Source organism: Orycteropus afer, unplaced genomic scaffold (genome assembly GCF_000298275.1).
Source record: "Orycteropus afer afer isolate SDZICR_OR568_19922 unplaced genomic scaffold, OryAfe1.0 scaffold00206, whole genome shotgun sequence".
NCBI lineage: Eukaryota > Metazoa > Chordata > Mammalia > Tubulidentata > Orycteropodidae > Orycteropus > Orycteropus afer.
Genome location: NW_006921793.1, coordinates 1441778 through 1464311, shown reverse-complemented (window position 1 = coordinate 1464311; position 22534 = coordinate 1441778). Strand labels below are relative to the sequence as shown.

Genomic DNA, 22534 nt, shown 5'->3' with positions numbered 1-22534 from the left:
ATGCAAGCAAAATTTTGCTGAAGATAATTTTTAAAAAGTTGCAGTAATATATTGACAGGTGTTTGAATAATTTCTCTTAGAAAGATCAGCACAAGGCTGGTCCCTATGAGGTGGAGGTAAAAGATGTCCCAGATGTCCAGCTTTTCCAAACTGCCATGCCACTCCCATCATCTCTAACATCAACTCCTCCTCCTCCCCTCAATAGTCTCCCTCTTGTCCTAGGGTCCTGTAGTTCACTGTAACATCTCAATGAACTCACAGACTCTCAAGGAAACAGCTCACATGGTGGTGGTGGAGGCTAGGAGACTGGCAGGCTGGCAAGTCCTAGGTCTGTGGGTAGGTCTGGAGGATCTCCCAACTCACGTGATTGCAAGGGTTGGCAAACCCAAATCGGCAGGTCAGATGACGGCTGCTGTCTCAAGTCAAGGGATGAGATGATGATGAACCAAATGAGAACTGGAGCAAGAGAGAATAAACTTTCCCAGAATATTCACATATATACCCTCAAAGGAGCTAAGGTGGTAATTTGAGTCACACCATCCAGCAAGGTAGGACTTAAGATACATCCTACCCTAACCAGGCATAGAAAATAGGATTACAATACATCACAAAATGGGTGGTGACTTGAGCCACACCCTCCAGCAAGATGGGACTTGAGACACATCCCACTCTAATCAGGCATAACTCAAACAAACAAACTTACTGCCATTGAGTTGATTACGACACAGCCATAGCGACCCCCACTGGGTTTTCGAGGTGGTAAATCTTTACGGAAGTAGATTACCCTGTCTTCCTTCCATGGGGTGGCTGGTGGGTTTAAACCGCCAACCTTCTGGTTAGCAGTCAGATGCCTGAGGCACCATGCCATCAGAGGTCCTTTAAACAGGCATAGAGAATAGGATTTACAATACATCATGAAATGGATGGTGACTTGAGTCAAAGCCTCCAGCAAGGTGGGACTTAAGATGCATCCCACCCTAAACAGGCTTAAGAATTAGGATTTACAATACATTAATTAAGATTAGGATTTACAAAATGTAAATTTGGATTTACACAAGAATTTACATTACATTAGGATTTAAGTGTAAATTAGGATTTATTTTGTAAATTTATAAAATGTAAATTAGGATTTACAAAATGGCAGAGATGCTGTTGTTTTTTGCTGGACCCAACTCATAGTGACCCCTCCTTGGGTTTCCGAGGCAGTATCACTATGGAAGTAGATTGCTCAGCCTTCCTTCCGAGGAGTGGCTGGTGGGTTTGAACCACCAGCCTTCTGGTAAGCAGTCAAGTGTCTTAAGCACTATGCTACCAGAGCTCCTAGATAATAGCTAGAAGGGCCATATTAAGCAATTCACTGCACTGCAGCAGGGAACTGCAGACAACTCAAGCCCAATTCACAAGGGGGTGTCTAACAAGAAGTATCATTGCTGATGTCAGATGGATATTGGCTGAAAACAAAGACTATCAATAAGATGTTTACATGTGTTTTATTGAGTATGAAATGGCATTCTACTCTGGATCCTAATAAATTATGGTTAGTTGTGTGAAGAATGGGAATTCTAGAGCATTTAACTGTGCTCATGAGGAACCTGTACGTAGACTGGGAGGCAGTCTTTCGAACAGAACAAGAGGATACTGCAAAGTTTAAAATGAGGAAAGGTGTGTGTCGGGGTTGTATCCTATCATCATACTTATTCAATATGTATGCTGAACAAATAATCTGAAAAGCTGGACTATTCAAAGAAGATTGTGATATCAGATTTGGAGGAAGACTCATTAATAACCTGTGATATGTGGATGACACAACCTTGCTTGCTGAAAGTGAAGAAGACTTGAAGCACTTATTGTTGAAAATCAGTGACAACAGCCTTCAGTATGGATTATACCTCAGCCTAAAGAAAATGAAATTCCTCACGATTGGACCAATAAACAGCATCATGACAAATGTAGAAAAGATTGAGGTTGTCAGTGATTTCATTTTACTTGGATTCACAATCAAAGCCCATGGAACAGCAATCAGGAAGTCAAAAGATGTATTGCATTGGGCAAATCTGCTGCAAAAGACCTTTTTAAAGTGTTAAAGAGCAAAGATGTGACTTTGAAGACTTAAGGTGTCCCTGACCCAAGGTGTGATATTTTAAAAATATATATATTTATTTATTTTATTTTGATTTGGGTGAAAATTAACAACACAAATTCATTTTCCATACAGCAGTTCATACACATTTTGTTTCATGACATTGTAATCTTCAGAATGGTATTTTCAGTAGCCTCATAAGCATGTGAAAGCTGGGCAGTGAATAAGGAAGACACCAGAAGAACTGATGCATTTAAATTGTAGTGTTGGTGAAGGATATTGACTACTATGGACTGACAGAAGAATGAGCAAATCTGTCTTGGAAGTAGTACAACCAGAATTCTCCTTAGAAGTAAGAATTGCTGGACATTGACTCTTGTACTTTGTTCATGTTTTCAGGAGGGACTAGTCCCTAGAGAAGGATATGATGCTGGGTAAAGCAGAGAGGCAGCAACAAAGGGGAAGACCCTCAGGAGACAGATTGACAGTGACTCCCTGAATGGGGTCAACCATAGTAACAACTGTGAGGATGGCGCAGGAGTGGGCGGTGTTTAGTTCTGTTGTACATAAAGTGACTGAGTAATAACTCAGTCACCTCTTGAAATAAAGACTCGGTAATTTTGAGTCTTTACTTCGAGAGGTGATAATCCACTCACGCTTTATAAAAGGAGACATCAGCACTAAGTTTCTTTCTGAAGTATATCCTGATGGCTTTAAGGGTTTGTATGTATTGACTCAACAGCACCTAACAACAACAATAATTTGTCTATTTTCTTTTTATGTTTTATGATTTTTGTATACTCCTTCAGGGACCTCTGGTGGTGTAGTGCCTAAGGCATTTGACTACTAACCAGAAGGCTGGCGGTTCAAACCCACCAGCCACTCCTTGGAAGGAAGACCAGGCAATCTACTTCCATAGTGATACTGCCTCGGAAACCCAAGGAGGGGTCACTATGAGTCGGGTCTGACTAGACGGCAGTGAGTTTTATACTACATGAGGTTCTATTGCGTATCCTACCTGTCATCACAGACGTTTTTGTGCTATGTATTATCTAGAAGTTTTATAGTTTTAGAATTTACATTTATTTTTGTGATCCACTTTGAGTTAATTTTTGTGTATGGTGTGAGTTAGGTTTGAAGCTCATTTTCCCTCCCTCCTCAATAGGTTTTTAGTTGTTCTACTGTTATTTACTGAAGAGGCATTTCTTTTCCCCATTGAATTGCCTGGGAAATCCGCAAGCTTTTAAGTTTATATTTAGCGTTTTATTACTACCTGAATTTCAGGTGTTTTTTGTTGTTATTTGAAGCCAAGGAGATAAGTAATCTTAACATTGCTCCTTCTAGGTCATAGAACATTGATGATAAAGTTCTCCAGATTATAAGAATTTGATTTTTTTACTGACTCATTGTTCTCCCATTTAATCTGATATCATTTTATTTTTAGGTGTTACACATAATATTTCTTTACTTCGAGAGGTGATAATCCACTCACGCTTTATAAAAGGAGACATCAGCACTAAGTTTCTTTCTGAAGTATATCCTGATGGCTTTAAAGGTTTGTATGTATTGAAAGGGAGCTCTGGCACTAACTAACTCACACCATACACAAGAGCCTAAGGCACTTGACTGCTAACCAGGAGGCTGGTGGTTTAAACCCACCAGCCAGCCAGTCCTCGGAAGGAAGGTTGGACAATCTACTTCTGTAGGGATATTGCCTGGGAAACCCAAGGAGGGGTTGCTATGAGTCGGGGCCTACTCGAAAGAACGTAACAACAACAACATGTATTGAAATACTTTAATGTATTAAAATTGTTATTTTTATACTGTATCATGAGTTAAGGTCTCTTGCCTGTATGACATTTTATTTATTAATATATTTAGAGTATCATTGACTATTGGCATTCATAATTTTGAGTATTTATGAGTGACCCAAATAAGTGAAAAAGAAGACCTTTATGAGATGGATTGACACAGTGGCTGCAACAAAGATAGCAATGATTGTGAGGATGGTGCCGGACTGGGTAGTGTTTTGTTCTCTTGTACATAGGGTCTCCATGAATCAGAATCGACTTAGTAGCGCCCAACAACAATAACAGACAAATCATGAATCTAATAATTTGTATTTTGTTGAGTAGGGAATTAAACTATGTGTAGTGTTCTTTGAGTTTATCGTTTTGGAGCAATGCATATAAGCAGAAAGTTAGCCTATTTGATTTTCTTGTCACTGAAAGTCATTTGAGACTTTTATCCCTACTTATACCATTATATGCAGGAACTCTTCTTTTATGGTAAAACCTATATCTTCATGAAAAATTGCTCTGAAATTTTCAGAAAATTAGATGTTAATCCTATTAATGAAAATTATAATATCTAAGAAAATGATAGTTTTTAGTTTGAAAATAACATTCTGAGAAATGAAATGTGAAATTTAGCATCTGATTTGGATTTGTTTTCTGAATGGTGGTGTTAGTTGCCATTGAGTTGATTCCAACTCATGGTGGCCCATGTATGCAGCATGTAACGGCTTCATAGGATTTTCAAGGCTGTGACCTTTCAGCAGTGTGTATTCCAGGCCTGCCCTCCAAAGTGCCTTTGGTGGGTTAGAACCACCAGCCTTTTGATTAGTGGCCAGAACTTAACCATCTGTGCACCCAGGCACTCCATTTTATGAATACATATGTACTATTTTATTAAAAAAGGCAAAGTTATCAATGAATGTGTACAAGTAGTGGGAAAATTGGTTATCAAGTGAAAAATAGAGTATTGAAGACATGGTCAAAATGTGATGTTAAAGAAACTGACAGGTTTTACATGAGGCTTAGTAGAAATGTTATTCAAATGAAAGCCAGAAGCCTCTCTATACATTTCTACACTAATGAACTTGGGGAGATGGAAAGGTTATATATTTCCTTGCCAATTTCAAATGTTTTCTATATCCATTTAAAATGTTTTTATATAACTCACATCATCATAAGAGACTAAGGTCAACTTTAGGAGCTCTGGTAGCATAGTGGCTAAGGCACTTGACTGCTAACCAGAAGGCTGGCGGTTCAAACCCACCAGCCATTCCTCGGAAAGAAGGTTGGGCAACCTACTTCCATAGTGATATTGCCTCGGAAACCCAAGGATGGGTTGCTATGAGTCAGGTCTGACTCAACGGCACATAACAACATATTAAAAACATATTAATATGTTCTATTTCTTTTTTGGTAGGCAATTATCAGCATGGATATTGTACTTTTTATTTCTTATGCTTATACCAGATAGAAATGTGATTTTTTTTTTTTAGTTGTCATAAATTGTTAGAAGGATCTTCATTTTACATGTGAGGAATAAAAAGTCCAGAAGAATTAATAAGGGCAAATATCCAGTAAAATAATAAAGACAAGAATTAAACCTAGGGTTTTCAGTTCCTATTTCAGTAATCTTTCAACTGGGCCAGGATTCAAATTCATAACTCTTAAAAATTTTCAATCAAAGTATGCTATATGTTGTTATAGTGCCTATAAGGACTTTAAATGCATATACCTATATTTGCCATTCTTAATGTCTACTTCTTATTTTATTCCCTCATGCTATTTTCACACCAGTTCTTTCTTCTCAGAATGGCTACTATCCCCTGTTCTTTTTCTTCAGATTACTCTTTTTCTACTTCCCCACTTTTTCCCCAGAGCAGGTCCTAAATATATTAAACTGTATCATCTTTTACTGCTTGATATATGTGCCTGAAAGAGACAGCAGGAAGTGGCAACTGAAGTTAATCCAGGATCTTCTCCGTATGTTTGAGGCCAGGTCATTTTGCCCCTTTGGGATTACCCATCTGCTTCCCATCTGTCCAGCTATCCTAGGCACTATTAATAGGCAAGTGCCTCTGTTTATGGCTGCATTAAATTTTTCTGATACATATTTTTATTATCTCAAATTCTAATTTATTTGTAGACTAGAATACTTTTACTAACGATTCTTAGATTTGAACTTTGAGATAATTGGGTCTAAAATTTAAAAATAGGATACACAAGAATTTGTTCTTGTCAACTTGATAAATTCTAATGTTAAAAAGCTATTATCCTTTGATCCTGATAAATGAATGGAAAATGAGGAAGAAGATATTTTGATTCTGAAATAAAGGGAAAATTAAGAAAACTGTAGTTTCAATTGTCCAATAAGTGAAAGATTGGACTTATTTTTCTTTCTTGCTAACTATAGCCCCCAGTCCCATCAAAAGAAATTATCAGAATTATTTTTCTCTTCTGATTTGTTATAGATTCCTTATATAAACTTGATTCAACAAAATAAGTATGCCATTGTTCATATTTCTCTTTTCACATTGAATTTAAGTTAAGTATTTCATACAGTTAAATGTTATAATATGATATTTGGGCTCACCTATTACTCTACAGTATGGATTACATCTCAACATAAGGAAAATGAACATCCTCACAACCAGACCAATAAGCAGCATCACGATAAATGGAGAAAAGATTGAAGTTGTCAAAGATTTCATATTACTTTGATCCATAATCAACACCCATGGAAGCAGCAGTCAGGACATCAGACGACATATTGCACTGGGCAAATCTGCTGCAAAAGACCTCTTTCAAGTGCTAAAGAGCAAGGATGTCTCTTTGAAGACTAAGGTGCGCACAACCCAAGCCATGGTATTATCAATCACCTCATATGCATGTGAAAGCTGGACAGTGAATAAGGAAGATGGAAGAAGAGTTGATGCCTTTGAGCTGTGGTGTTGGCAAAGAATACTGAAAGTACTTTGGACTGCCAGAAAAAAGTAATAGAAGTTTCATGCAAAGAAAAATGGACAAAGGAAAGATAACTTTAAAAGAAGTAATAAGGGAAATATTTTTTCAGTGTTGTTAAGAAAGATTTAAGGTATTGAAAAGACTCACAGAATTTCAGACCAAAACCACTGCCATCAAGTTGATTCTGACTCATAGTGACCCTGTCGGACAGAGTGGAACTGCCCCATAGAGTTTCCAGACTGTAAATCTTTAAGGAAACAGATTGCCTCATCTTTCTCGAGCAGAGCAGCTTATGGTTTCAAACTGCAGACCTTTTAGTGACCAGCCAAAGACCTTAACCATTGCACCACCAGAGCTCATTCTGTTTCAGACAATTAATTAAACAAAGTAACTCCTCTAGGCATATCAAGAAAAGTTTTTTAAACCTAAAAAATAATAACTAAATCTTATGCAAATAATGTAGAACCAGATAATTTTCAGACTACAGAATAGAAAAGAACCTGGCCCAAGAATATTATAACCAACTAAAATAGCCTTCATTTGTCAATATGTAAAATAGATATTTTTAAATAGAGATTCAGAAAACATGTAACCATATACCCATTTCTTTTGGAGATTATTGAAGAAAGTACTTTAAACAACTTCTAGATAAACATGACAGCTTAAATATACACATTGTCTTTTCAGCTCAAAACCCATGACAAATGAGTTTGTTTGTGTATTTGTTTTTAAAGGTACAAACCCACAGTGAAAAAGAGGAAGAGTAGCATTTTGTAAAATGAAAAGATGAAAGATGAATTTTAATTGATTTAGTAACTGAAGAAAGCTGAATCGTAAGCTGACAATGGGAAAAACTGTGATGTAGCTCTGTATCACTGCAGAACCCTTTGAAAGTCACAGTAATTATCAGCTCTCAGTCCCTTAGGAAATGCCTGGCAGGCAGACATGTATTCTCAGGCATAATAGCAGAATATCCTTTCTGAGAAATCTAACCAGCACTTGAGACATTAACTAAAGGTTCCCGTACACAATGATCCAATCTGATTACCCTTTAAATGAAGCCAACAGTCAACAAATCCACTTCCCAAAGAGAGAATATACCTCAGGAAATCTATCAGCATTGTTTAATACAACACCAAATTTAAAGGGAATCACTACATGACTATTAAAAATAGATGCCAGATCTCACACCTTTTAGGTAAATTGGATCAAATTTCTTTAAAACTGGGTCATGCAAATTAATGTGGATAATAAAACAAAACCATACCAAACCGGTTAGTTATGCATTGAATTGATTCCCACTTATGGCCACCCTGTATGTATCAGAGTAGAATTGTACTCTGTAAGTTTTTAGTGACTGATTTTTTTTTGAAGATTACCAGGGCTTTGCATCAAGGCACCTTGGGTTGACTATAATCTCTAACCCTTTAGTTAGCAGCTGAGTGTGCTAACCATTTGCATCATTCAGGGATTCCAAGACGGGTAATAGCATGAGAATTATAGTGGTATATTACAAAGCTTAGCAGCTCTGCTGGCTTAGTTCCTAAAGCATCTGACTGCTAACCAGAAGGCTGGTGGTTCAAACCCACCAGCCACTCCTCAGAAGGCAGATTGGGCAACCTACTTCTGTAGAGGTAGTGCCTTGGGAACCCAAGGAGGGGTTACTATGAGACGAAGCAACTTGAGGACAGTGAGGTTTGTTTTTTTTTTTTTTTTGGTATCACAAAGCTTATTGATGCTGCTAAATGGATAAAATGTTCATGAAAAATACTACTGTATGCAGAGTGTGCTGATATTTGTCTTGCTGGCCACAACCCTATAAATTGAGTTCATGAACTACAAAATGGTTTGTAAAACAGTTTGATAAACGTGAGCCTAAAACAGTGTTACAGACTGGCTGCATCAACATCATTCTGGATCTTGTGTTGTTGTTGTTGTTGTTAGGTGCTGTTGAATGGTCTCCAACTCATAGCGACCCTATGCACAGCAGAACGAAACACTGTCCAGTCCTGTGCCAGCCTCACGATCCTTGCTACACCTTGTTAGAAATGCAAATTATTGAGCCTCAGCCCAGACCAAATACCAAATCAGTCTGTGCAGATGGGCAAAGGAATTGGAATGATGCAAATGGAATGGAGTTCCCTGCTGTAAAGCACTTGGTTAGATTAAGTGATCTTCCCTGGGCCTTGTCAGGCTCCACCACTGAACCCAGGGACAGCTAGAAAGAGAAGGCATTTAAAGAGAGTGAGGGTGATGACAGAGGGAGAGATACAAATCCTGATTGCATAGAAGGAAAAGAATCACTCCTTAATTTTTTTTGAATACTTTACACTAGAAAACATGGCCTAAGCAATGACCTTGACTTAGTAACACTCTTCAGAGGTTGGAGCTTCTTGCCTTTTATCCTAATCCTTTGAAGTAAAATTGAGGGTGGCTACTGATAAGGAGAGGTAGATGTGAGGAAAAGTGAAGAGACTTAAAATTTTCCTAGAGATCTCTGTGTGCATGGTTTTATTATTCGTTAATTGTTTTGTTCTGTATGCTTATTTATGATCTTGTCTCACAAATTAGACTATAAAGTTAATGTAAACAAGGTTTTTGCTTTATTTGAATAATCTTGTGCCCTCCCATACCCTCTCCCTTTTCACAACCCAGTGCTTAGTACAGCATATGTGCTTATATATAGAAACTTGCCAAACAATTTGTTTGAGTGACTGGTAATTTTATTAGATAGACTCATAGATGTTAACATTATATGTGGTTTTTAAGTTAATTGATCAATTGTATGTTTCCCTCAGGCCACAAGTTAACAGAGAGAGAGAGACACCAATTATTGGCAATAGCATCATCGTTGTTTGTTGCATCACAGCTAAGAGCACAACACTTTGAAGAACATACAAGGTATTGTAGATCATTTAAAAGAAAGTAAATGAGCTGAAAAATATTGATAATCTTATCTGCATAGAAATAAAAGATCTGGTTGATCTTAATTCTGGATCTTCTTATGGGTTTTTAGAGAAGTATAATAAAGTCACACTGTTTCAAAATGGTAATGTTTCTATTTTATTCAAATGAATTATTTTGAGTCAGAAAACAGAAAAAGAATCTTGGATCCTTTAATTTGGGCATTGTCAAAACTAAGAAGATATTCTGAAATCTTGTGAAAAGTCTGTTCAAGTAGTTTGTATTTATCATGTCAGTTTTGTTACTTTGCCAGTCTTGAAAAATGTTTTGAGGTGTGTTATAGTATTAAAATTTAGGAATGAAACAGTTAAAGCATATATATTAGAAACCAGTTTATAAAATACAAAGGGAAATCAGTAACAAATTGTGTTTTTTATTTGTGAGCCCTAAATACACACTTAGTTTCCTGGAGCACCACCAAAAAGGAAAACTTGCTTTATGCCAGAGTAAGTAAAACAAAATTTCAGTGACTCTGATAGTTTTAAGTGTCAGAATTATTTATTATGAATGTGTGTGTACTCTTCAGAGTAACTGTTAGGGAATCATGCTGTTGGTAAATTTGTATTCAATTTCTTTTCCATTCCCTTTTGCTTTTCCACAAGAGGAAGAACAAAGATTAAGAAAAGATGGACAGTGACAAAGTAGCTCTAAAAAGCACAACTCAGAAATTCAGATTGCCCCTGAAGAATTAGATAGGAAAGGTGGGGGGGGAACCTAAAGTGGGTTTCAGGTATCTCTTTATAGATAATGTGGTTTTGAAGAGCCCTGGTAACATAGTACTTAAAGCACAAAGCTGCTAACAGAAAGGTTGGTAGTTCAGACCTACCAGCTGCTTCACAGGAGAAAGATAAGGCAGTCTGCTTCCATAAAGATTATTGCCATGGAAAGCCTATGAGACAATTCTTCTCTTTTCTTTTAGGATCACTATGAGTTGGAATTGACTTGGCAGCAGTGGGTTTGGGATTGGGTTTTGAAATATGGTTTTACTCAGAAAATCTTATTTGGAGGAAGTGATAATCTTCATTTGTTCTGATTCTTGAAGTAAAGTATAGGAGACTTTAGATATGATTTTTTGTTTTTGTTATGTTTGAGTAGAGAGCTAAAGAGAGGTGAGAAGACATAGAATATCAATAAATTACTAAGTGACTGGAAGCAGGAAGAAATGGAAAGGAATCATGAATCTGTTTTGTTTTCTTTCTCTGTAAAGCTGTGCTATTCAGTATGGTAGCCACTAGCCACATGTGGCTATTAAAATTTAACAAAAATAAAATTAAAATTAACTAAAAATGTAATTTCAAGTCATAATCTGAATGTGCGATAGCTATGTAGTTACTGGCTACTGTTTTGGACAACATTGGGGTTTTTTTTGTTTTGTTTTTAAATTTTATATTAAGTACTATTAGATAGTGCTGATCTAGAGGTATATATATACAGAAGATATCTAGGTTTTCTTTTAAAACCTGAATTTCATACCTTGTATTTTATTATTTTTTTGTCAAATGCAATATGCATATCCTGATTCCTTTACCTTCAACTGTTGTTTAAAAAACCCCCATTGCTGTCGAGTTGGATCTGACTCATAGTGACCCCTCCTTGGGTTTACGAGGCTGTATCATTACGGAAGTAAATTGCCCAGTTTTCCTTCTGAGGAGTGGCTGGTGGGTGTGAACCACCAGTCTTCTGGTTAGCAGTCAAATGCCTAAGCACTAAGCCACTTTGGACCTTGATTATTTAGAAATCCTCAGCGTAACTATTGATGAATTGATTTGATATTTAAAAAGTGTCAGCAAGCTATTTTCAGAGAGTCCTGACTTACTGTGAATAAAAATTCTAAAAGGGATTAAAAGGGAAAAGGTTACAATTACTTGTAATCCTGTGACTCTTCAATAACTAGTTTTAACGTTTTGATCTGTTTTTTTCAACTATGTACATGTATATACTAACTCAAACTCACTGCCGTCCAGTCAAACCTGATTCACAGTGACCCCCTCCTTGGGTTTCTGAGGCTATGTCACTATGGAAGTAGGTTGTCCAACTGTCCTTCCAAGGAGTGGCTGATGAGTTTGAACTGCCAGCCTTCTGGTTAGCAGTCAGATGCCTTAGGCACTGTTTCAATTACCTAGTGATGCTCTGACAAGAATATACCACAAATGGGATGGCTTGAAGAAACAGAAGTTTACTCTCTTGCAGTTGTAGAGGCTTTAAGTCTGAGTTCAAAGTACCAGGCTCTAGGGGCTGGGTGAAAGGCCCCTCAACCTTGGGCTTCAGCTCTGCCTCCTGCTCCCGGCCCACTGAAGCTGGAGGCTTTTCTTCACTCACCTGCTAGCTGCTGAAGCTGACAAACCCAAGGTCGACAAGTAATAAAGCATAGTCCTAATATTACCAAACCACATGGCAGACCATTAATTCAAGTTTGTTGAACGTCCCAAGATCGGCAGAGCATGGCAGACTGCTGAATGACGACTCGGCTACATGCAGGGTTCAAGTGTGCTGTAACCCAGTGACCATTCCCAAACCTGCTTCTTATATATGGGAAGCAGACCACATCTCTAAAGCTGCTACTCAGCTGCTCCAATACATTCCACCATGGAGGTAATTACCAATCTTACCATGGGGAATAACTACATTCAGCTGCTCAGCCACTCAACCAGGCCCTGCCAAGTTGACACACAAACTTAACCACCACAGGCACTATGCTACCAGAGCTCCTATATGAATATACATATGTATACAAATGGGAGTTCTGGTAGCATAGTGCCTAAAGCACTTGACTGCTAACCAGAAGGCTGGTAGTTCAAACCCACCAACCACTCCTCAGAAGGAAGTTTGGGCAATCTACTTCTATAGTGATACCACCTCGGAAACCCAAGGAGGGGTTGCTATGAGTCGGGTCCTACTTGACGGCACATAACAACAACAACAACATGTACACAGATGTATGCATATGTACTTTACATACTTACAGTCATACTAGGAATATAGTTTGAATCCTTTTTTAAGAACAACATTATGGTGTGAATATCTCTTTTGCTCATTAAGTAGTTTTTTGAAACATTTAAACACTTTCTTTTATATTACAGAGAATTTTAAATATATACAAAATAAACAGAATAGTGTTATAGACTCTCTTGCACTCATTAGCCAGCTTCAGCCACCCTCAAAAATCTGCTGTTTGGGGAATGGATATGAAAGCATGATCCAACTATATGCTCTCTACAAGAGACTCACTTTTGATCCAGAGACACAGATAGATTGAAAGTGAAAGGATGGAAAAAGTATTTCATGTCAGTAGTATTCAAATGAGTACTAGGTTACCTATGTTAATGTTAGACAAAATAGACGTTAAGTCATTTTACAATGATTTAAGGAAATTTTATAATCATAAAAGGTCAGTTATCCAGAATATGTAACAATATAAATATTGTACCCAACATTCAAACCAAACCAAACTCACTGCTGTCGAGTCAGATCTGACTCACAGCAACCCCTCCTTGGGTTTCCAAGGCAGTATCTCTACAGAAGTAGATTGCTCAGTCTTCATTCTGAGGAGTGGCTGGTAGGTTGAACCTCCAGCCTCTTGTTAGCAGTCAAATGCCTTAGGCACTATGCCACCAGAGCTCCCTATCTAACATCAGAGCCCCAAAATAAATGAGCCACACATTGACAGAATTGAAAGGGAAAAAATGCAAACATAGTTACACAATAATAGGTAGTGATTTCAATACACTACTTTCAATAATGGATAGAACATCTAGATAGGATGACAATAAAGAAATAAAAAGTTTCAGCAATGCTATAGCTAACAGAAATATGGAAATTATAGAACAATATCATTAATATTGCATGCAAGTAAAATCTCACTGAAGATAATTCAAAAATGGTTGCAGACAGAGAACTTCCTCAGGTGCAAGCTGGATTCAGAAGAGGATGTGGAACAAGGGATATCATTGCTGATGTCAGATGGATCTTGGCTCGAAGCAAATAATACCAGAAAGATGTTTACTTGTGTTTTATTGACTATACAAAAGAATTTGATTGTGTGGATCATAACAAATTATGGATAACATTGAGAAGAATAGGAATTCCATAACACTTAATTGTATTCATGAGGAACTTGTACATAGACCAGGAGGCTGTTGTTCAAACAGAACAAGGGGACACTCACTGCATGGTTTAAAATCAAGAAGGGAGTGCATCAGGGTTGTATCCTTTCACCATACTTTTCCAGTCTCTATGCTGAGCAAATAATCCAAGAAGCTGAACTGTATGAAAAAGAACGTGGCATCAAGATTGGAGGAAGAATCCTTGACATCCTGTGATACACTGATGGCACAATTTTGCTTGCTGAAAGTGAGGATGGCATGAAGCCCTTACTCACGAATATTAAAGAATACGTGTGCAGTATGGATTACATCTCAATATAAAGAAAACAAGAATCCTCACAACTGGCCCTATAAGCAGCATCATGATAAATGGAGAAATGATTGAAGTTGTCAAAGGCTTCTCGTTGCTTGGTTCTACAGTCAACGCCAATGAAAGCAGCAGTCAGGACATCAGATGACGTATAGCACTGGGCAAGTCAGCTGCAAAGGACCACTTTCAAGTGCTGAGGAGCAAAGATGTTTCCTTGAGGACTAAGGTGCACCTGACACAAGCCATGATATTTTCAGTTGCCTCATACACATGTGAGAGCTGGACAATGAACAAGGAAGACCGAAGAAGAATTGATGTTTTTGAGCTGTGGTGGTGGTAAAGAATGCTGAAAGTACCATGAACTGCTAAAAGAATTAACCGATCTGTTCTGGAGGAAGTGCAGCTAAAATGTTCCTTGGAGGTGAGAATGGCCAGACTTCATCTCACCTGCTTTCGTCATGTTGTCAGAAGGTACCATTTCCTGGAGAAGGATGTCATGCTTGGTAAGGTGGAGGGTAAGTGACAAAGGGGAAGGCCCTCAACGAGATGGATTGACACAGTGGCAGCGGCGATGGGCTCAAGTATAGCAAGGATCGCAGAGTTGGTGTGGGACTCAGCGATGTTTTGTTCTGCTGTGCATGGGATTGCTATGAGTTGGAGATGATTTGACGGCACCTAACAACAACAACAACAGAACATTCCACCCAACAGCAGCATAATATATATTCTTCTCCAGTACTCATGGGTAGACCATAGGTCACAAAACAAGTCTCAATAACTTTAAAAATACTGAGTCATATAAAACATCTTTTCTGACTAAAGTGGAATAAAACTAGAAAATCAATACCAGGAGGAAAACTGGAAATTTCACTAATATGTAGGACTTAAACAAAACAAAGCAATGTTCAGTAACCAATGGGTCCAGGAGAAATCAGAATATACTTAGAGATGAGTAAAAATGAAATCACAAACATACCAAGATGTATGGAACATAGTGAAGAGAATGCTGATAGGGAAATTCGTTGCTGGAAATAACTACATAACGAAAGAGGAAAGATCTCAAACAATAAGTTAATTTTATTAAACAATTAAATATTATTAAATAATTTATATTAAACAATGACTTAACTTTATACATAGAATAACTATTAAAAGAAGAGAAAACTAAGCCCAGTACTACCAAAACCCCAAACCAAATCCACTGCCATCGAGTCTATTCTATTGGGTTTCCAAAGCTGTAAATCTTTACAGAAGTAGATTGCCTCATGTTTCTCCCACAGAGCAGCTGGTAGGTTTGAACTACTGACCTTCTGGTTAGCAGCCAAATGCCTTACCTCCTCCTGTGCCACCAGAGTTCCTCTCAAAGCTGCTGGAAGAAATAAAACAATAAAGATCACAGTGAGTAAGTGAAACAAAAGATAGAAAAAGAAATCAATGAAAGTAAAATTTGATTCTTTGAAAAGATTTATAAAATTGACAAGCCTTTAGCTAGACTGTCAGGAAGAAAAGGAGAAAAAATAAAAAATGAGGATTGAAAAAAATAGTATGAATTATTGTTTGTCAACAAATTAGCATACCTAGGTAAAATAGACTAATTCTTAGAAACACATAATTGCCTAAAATTGAGGAAGAATACGAAGAAATAGAAAGCCTCAATAGACTGATAGCGAGTGAAGAGATTAAATCAGTAATCATAAACCTCCCAACAAAGAAAAGTCCATGACATGATGGTTTCACTGGTGAATTCTACCAAATACATTTTTTAAACGTTAACACCAAATTTTCTCAAATCCTTCCAATAAATAGAAGAGGAGGGAACATTTTCTAACTCATTCTGTGAGGCTACTATTAAGTGATAGTAAAGCCAGATTAAGATACCACAAGAAAAGAATACTGTAGAATAATAGCCCTTATAAATATAGAGTGAAAAGTCCTCAACAAAATAGTAGCAAATCGAATCCAATAGCATATTAAAAGGATTATATACCATGGGGTCCCTAGGTGGCACAAGTGGTTAAGCACTTGATTATTTGCCAAAGGGTTGGCAATTTGAACCTTCTCAGAGGTGGCTTGGAAAACAGGCCTAGTGACCTGCGTCTGAGAGGCCACTGCCTTGAAATCCTAAGGAGCAGTTCTATTCTGCATTCATAGGACCTGTAAGAGTCAGAATTGACTCAACAGCAACTAAAAACAATGTTCTGTGAGCAAGTGGGATTTATTTTAGGAATGCAAGGGTGACTCAACATAAGAAAATCGATCAAGATAATGCACCACATCAACAGAATGAGGGGAAAGAACCACAGGATCATCTCAATCTATGTGAAAAGATATCTGACAAAATCCAACACCCTTTCATGACTCAAACATCCAGAAAATGAGGAGTAGAGGGAAATTCCTTAACATGATGAAGGGCATTTATGAAAAACCCACAACTAGTATTAAACTCAATGGTGAAAGACTGAAAGCTTTTCCTTTAAGATGAGGAACAAGACAAGGATACCCTCTTTCACTACTGCTCTTTAACGTTATACTGGTAGTTCTGTCCAGAATGACTAGACAAGAAAAAGAAAGAAAATCAAGTCAGAAAGGAAAAACAAAACAAAAAAACTGTAACTAGAAAATCTTAAAAGAATGACAAAAAACCTGCTAGAATTAGTAAGCAGTTTCAGCAGAGTTGTAGAGTACAAGATAAATTTGCATTTGCATTTCTTTGTACGGCAAAAACTAACCTAAAAATGAAATTCCAAAAACAATTCTATATAGAATAGCATCAAAACAAATTGAATACTCAGGTATACCTATAATAAAGAAGTGTAAGGCTGGCGGTTCAAACCCACCAGCCACTCCTCGGAAGGAAGGTTGGGCAATCCTACTTCCGTAGTGATACTGCCTCGGAAACCCAAGGAGGGGTCGCTATGAGTCGGGGTCGACTCGACGGCAAACAACAACAACAACAAGACATGTTTATTGGAAACTACAAAACATTGCCAATAGTACTTTCAGAAGATCTAAATAAATGGATCAAATTGGGAATTCCACAACACTTAACTGTGCTCAAGAGGAACCTATACATAAACCAGTTGTTCGAAAAGAACAAGGGGATACTGCATGGTTTTAAATCAGGAAAGATGTGCATTAGGGTTGTATCCTTTCACATACTTGTTCAATCTCTGTGTGGAGCAAATAATCTAAGATCTGGACTGAATGAATAATGTGACATCAGGATTGAAGGGAGATTCATTAATAACCTACAATATGCAGATGGCACCTTGCGTTCTGAAAGTGAAGAAGACTTGAAGCACTTATTATTGAAAATCAGACACTACAGCCTTCAGTGTGGATTGTACCTCAATATAAAGAAAACAAAAATCCTCACAACTTGACAAATAAACAACATCACGATAAATGGAGAAAAGATTGAGGTTGTCAAGAATGTTTTTTTACTTGGATTCACAATCAGTGCCCATGGAAGTAGCAGTCAAGAAATCAAATGACATACTGCATTGGGCAAAGCTGTTGCAAAAGACTTCTTTATAGTGGTTTTCTTTTCTTTCTTTTTTTAAAAGCAAAGATGCCATCTTCCATCTTGAGGGCTAAATATTCAGTGGTATTTTTAATTGCCTCATACATACAAAAGCTGAACAACGATTAAGGCAGGCTGCAGAAGAGTTGATGCATTTGAATTGTGTGTTGGCAAAGACTATTAAATGTGCCACGGACTGCTAGAAGAATGAACAAATCTGTCTTGGAGGAAGTACAGCTGAAATGCTTCTTAGAAGTGAGAATGGCCAGACTTTGTCTCTCGTGCTTTCAGTCATGTTGTCAGAAGGGACCATTCCCCAGAGAAGGATATCATACTGAGTAAAGCAGAGGATCAGTGAAAAAGGGGAAGACCCTCAACAAGATGGATTGATATGGTAGCTGCAATGATCGGCTTAAGCATGGTAATGATTATGAACATGATGCAGGACCAGATGGTGTGTCATTCTTTTGTACATAGGGTCACTATGAGTCGATACTGACTCGATGGCACCTCACAACAAGAAATAAATGATGATATATACCGTATTTCTTGACTAGAACATTCAATATTGTTGAGATGATAATTCTCATATTGATCTATAGATTTACTATAATCCTCATGAAAATCCAAGCAGGCATATTTATTGAGAGGAATAACCTGGTGTTAAAATTTATGTGATAAAGCAGAGAATCTAGAATGTTGTTATTAGGTGCCACTGAGTCATTTCCAACTCATAGCGACCCCATGCACAGCAGAATGAAACACTGCCCGATCCCATGCCAGCTCCATGATCCTTACTATACTTGAGCCCATCGTCACAGCCACCGTGGTCAATCCATCTTGTTAAAAGTCTTCCCCTCTTTTGTCGACCCTCCATCTTACCAAGCATGACATCCTTTTCCAGGGAATGGTCCCTTCTGACAACATGACCAAAGTAGGTGAGACAAAGTCTGGCCATTCTTGCTTCCAAGGAACATTTTGGCTGCATTTCCTCCAGGACAGACCTGTTAGTTCTTTTAGCAGTCCATGGTACTTTCAGTATTCTTCACCAGCACCACAACTCAAAAGCATCAATTCTTCTTCGGTCTTCCTTATTCATTGTCCAGCTCTCACATGTATATGAGGTGATTGAAAATATCATGGCTTGTGTCTGGTGCACCTTAGTCCTCAAGGAGACATCTTTGCTCCTCAGCACTTGAAAGAGGTCCTTTGCAGCCGACTTGCCCAGTGCAATATGTCGTCTAATGTCCTGACTGCTGCTTTCATCGGCGTCGGTTGTAGAACCAAGCAATGTGAATTCTTCGACAACCTCAAGCTTTTCTCCATTTATTGTGATGATGCTTATTGCTCCAGTTGTGAGGATTTTTGTCTTCTTTATGTTGAGATGTAATCCATACTGCAGAATGTATTCTTCAATCTTCATCAGTAAGTGCCTCAAATCATCCTTACTTTCAGCAAGCAAAGTTGTGTCGTCAGTGTATTGCAGGTTTTAATGATCTTCCTTCCATCCTGATGCCACGTTTTTCTTCATATAGTCCAGCTTCTTGGCTTATTTGCTCAACATATAGATTGAATAAGTATGGGGAAAGGATACAACCCTGACACACTCCCTTCTTGATATTAAACCATGCAGTGTCCCCTTGTTCTGTTTGAACAACAGTTTCCTGGTCAATACACAGATTCCTCATGAGTACAATCAAGTGTTCAGGAATTCCTGTTCTTCTCAGTGTTATCCACAATTTGTCATGATCCACACAATCAAATGCCTTTGCATAGTCAATAAAACATAAGTAAACATCTTTGTGGAACCTAGAGTAGTCAAAGCAATTTTGGAAAAGAAAAACAAAGTTGGAGAATTTATACTCTACCTCATTTCAAAATGTCCCATAAATCTCCATTTATCGTTGTAGTATTGGCATAAATACACCATAGAGATTAAAGGAACAGAAAAAAGATTCCAGGAGAATATCCTCTCAAAAAAAGCCAATTGATTTTATACAGAGGTGCTTAGGTTGATTATTTGAGCAAAGGATAGCATTTTCAATACATTGTGCTGGAATAATTGGATATCTATAAAACAAAAAATTAAAATGAACATTGATCGTTCCATCACACCATTCATGCAAATTTACTCAAATGGATCATAAACCTAAACTTAATAATAGCTGTAATATAAAAATTTTAGAAAAAATGAGGAAAAAAATCTTTGGAATTTTTGGGTTAATGCAAAAGATTCATAGATATGACACAAAAATCATAAGTAATAATGATGAAATTGATAAATTGGATTTGCTCAAAATTTAAAAACTTTTCTCTTCAAAAGACACCATCAAGGAAATTAAAAAACAAGCCAGTAAATGGCAGTATATATTTGGAGACCTGTATTTGATAGGGGGAGAGCTCTGGTGGCATCAGAGCCTAAGGTATGTGACTGCTAACCAGAAGCCTGGCAGTTCAAACCCACCAGCCACTCCTGGGAAGGAAGGTTGGGCAATCTACTTCCGTAGTGATACCACACTGGAAACCCAAGGAGCTGTCACTATGAGCCGGATGTGACTCGACGGCAGTGTTTGGTTTTTTATTTGATAGGAGAGCTCTGGTAGCGTAGTGCCTAAGGCTCTTGACTGCTAACCAGAAGGGTGGCGGTTCAAACCCATCAGCCACTCCTCAGATAGAAGGTTGGAAAATCTATTTCCGTAGTGATACTGCCTGGGAAACCCATGGAGGGGTTGCTATGAGTCAGGTCTGACTCGACAGCACATAACAACAACAACAACAACAACAACATTTGATAGACAGTGTTGCACTGCTATTCATAAGGTTTTTACTGGCTAATTCTTTAAGTGGATGACCCCTTCCTTCTTCTGAATAGAATAATGGGAATTCCAGACCACTTAATTGTACTCATGAGGAACCTGAACATAGACTAGGGGGCTGTCATTCAAACAGGACAAGGGAATACTGCACGGTTAAAAATCCGAAAGGGAGTGTGTCAGGGTGTTGTATCTTTTCACCATACTGATTCAATTTGTATGCTGAGCAAATAATCCTAGAAGCTGAATTATATGAAGAAGAATGTGACATGAGGATAGGTGGAGGAGTCATTAACAACCTACGATATGCAGATGACACAACCTTGCTTGCTGAAAGTGAAAATGACTTGAAGCACTTACTGATGAAGATTAAGACTACCGTCTGCAGTATGGATTACACCTCAACATAGAGAAAACAAAAATCTTTACAACTGGACCAATAAACAGCATCATGATAAATGGAGATAAGATTGAAGTTGTCAAAGATTTCATAGTACTTGGATCCACAGTCAATACCCATGGAAGCAGCACTCCAGAAAACAAATGACATATTGCACTGGGAAAAATCTGCTGCAAAAGACTTCTTTAAAATGCTGAAGAGCAAAGGATGTCTCTTTGAAGACTAAGGTGTGCCTAACCCAAGCCATGGTGTTTTCAGTTGCCTCATATGCATGTGAAAGCTGGACAATGAATAAAGAAGACTGAAGAAGAGTTGGTGCTTTTGATTTGTGGTGTTGGTGAAGAATACTGAACATACCATGGACTGCCAGAAGAACTAACAAATCTGTGCTGGAAGAAGTGCAGCTAGGATGCGCCTTTGAAGCGAGAATGGCCAGACTTTGTCTCACCTGTTTTGGTCATGTTGTCAGAAGGGACCATTTCCTGGTGAAGGATATCATACTTGGTAAAGTCTAGGGTTAGCAAAAAAGGGGAAGACCTTCAATGAGATGGTTTGACACAGTGGCTGCAATGATAGGCTAGGATGTGGCAGGGATTGTAAGGCTGGTGCAGGACCCAGGCAGTATTTTGTTCTGTTGTAAACAGGGTTGCTGTGAGTCAGAGCCAAAGTCAGCAGCACCTAACAACAACGTATTTGATAGAGGACTTATTTCTGAAATATATTAATAATTCTTACAGCTCAAAAGTAAGTTAACCCAATTAAAATTGGGCAGAAGATTTGCTTTAACCCTTTATTAAAGAATATTATGTGAATGCAAAGAAGGTTATCAAAAGATTCTCAACATCGTTAGTCATTAAGATACTCCAAATTAAAATTTCACTGCTACACTATATACACTCAGTGAAATAGCTAAGATTAGAAAGACTGTCAATTCCAAGTGTTTTGAGGATATAACTTATTCATTGCTGATGGGACTGCAGAATGGAAAACTTACTTTGGAAACTAGTGTGGTAATTCTTAAAAAAGTTAAATATATAGAGAGCAATGCTGCTCTGTATCTTCCCAGGAGAAATAAAATTGTAAATGTAAACAAATTTATGTGAATGTTCAAAGCAGTATTTTTCATAATATTGTAAGCTGGAAATAATCCAAATGTATATTAAGTGGTAAATGAATAAATATGTTATATCCATACAGTGGAACACAGTAAAGAAAAAAAGAATAAAATGGTACATGCAACAACATGCCTCAATGTAAATAAAAATACATATTATGCTAAGAAAAAGCAACTCCTTGCCATCGAGTCAATTCTGACTTACAGTGATCCTATAGGACAGAAAACTGACCTATAGTGCTTTCAAGGCTGTAATTTTAGTGGCTGCAGACTGCCACATCTTTCTCCCATGGTGCGTTCAAACCATCAACCTTTTGGTTAGTAGCTGAATGCTTAACCACTGTGCCACCAGGGCTCCTTAAGAGAAAGAATCCATCCCAGGTGTATAGTAGAGCTGACAAGGGGCAAGGTTATGGTCATTACTTGGTCACAGCCAGCTACCCAGAGGGACCGAGTAGTTGATCCTGCGG

At 37.8% G+C, this 22534-nt stretch overlaps 1 protein-coding gene across 1 annotated transcript in view; it reads left to right on the top strand.

The window, feature by feature from the left end:
- The window catches only part of PCCA (propionyl-CoA carboxylase subunit alpha), a 785038-nt gene that overhangs the window by 473732 nt on the left and 288772 nt on the right, over window positions 1-22534 (top strand). Inside the window, exons 16-17 of the mRNA XM_007948152.2 lie at window positions 3525-3635; window positions 9636-9738. Coding sequence (XP_007946343.1) covers window positions 3525-3635; window positions 9636-9738 — 214 coding nt within the window. The remainder of the gene's footprint in view (window positions 1-3524; window positions 3636-9635; window positions 9739-22534) is intronic.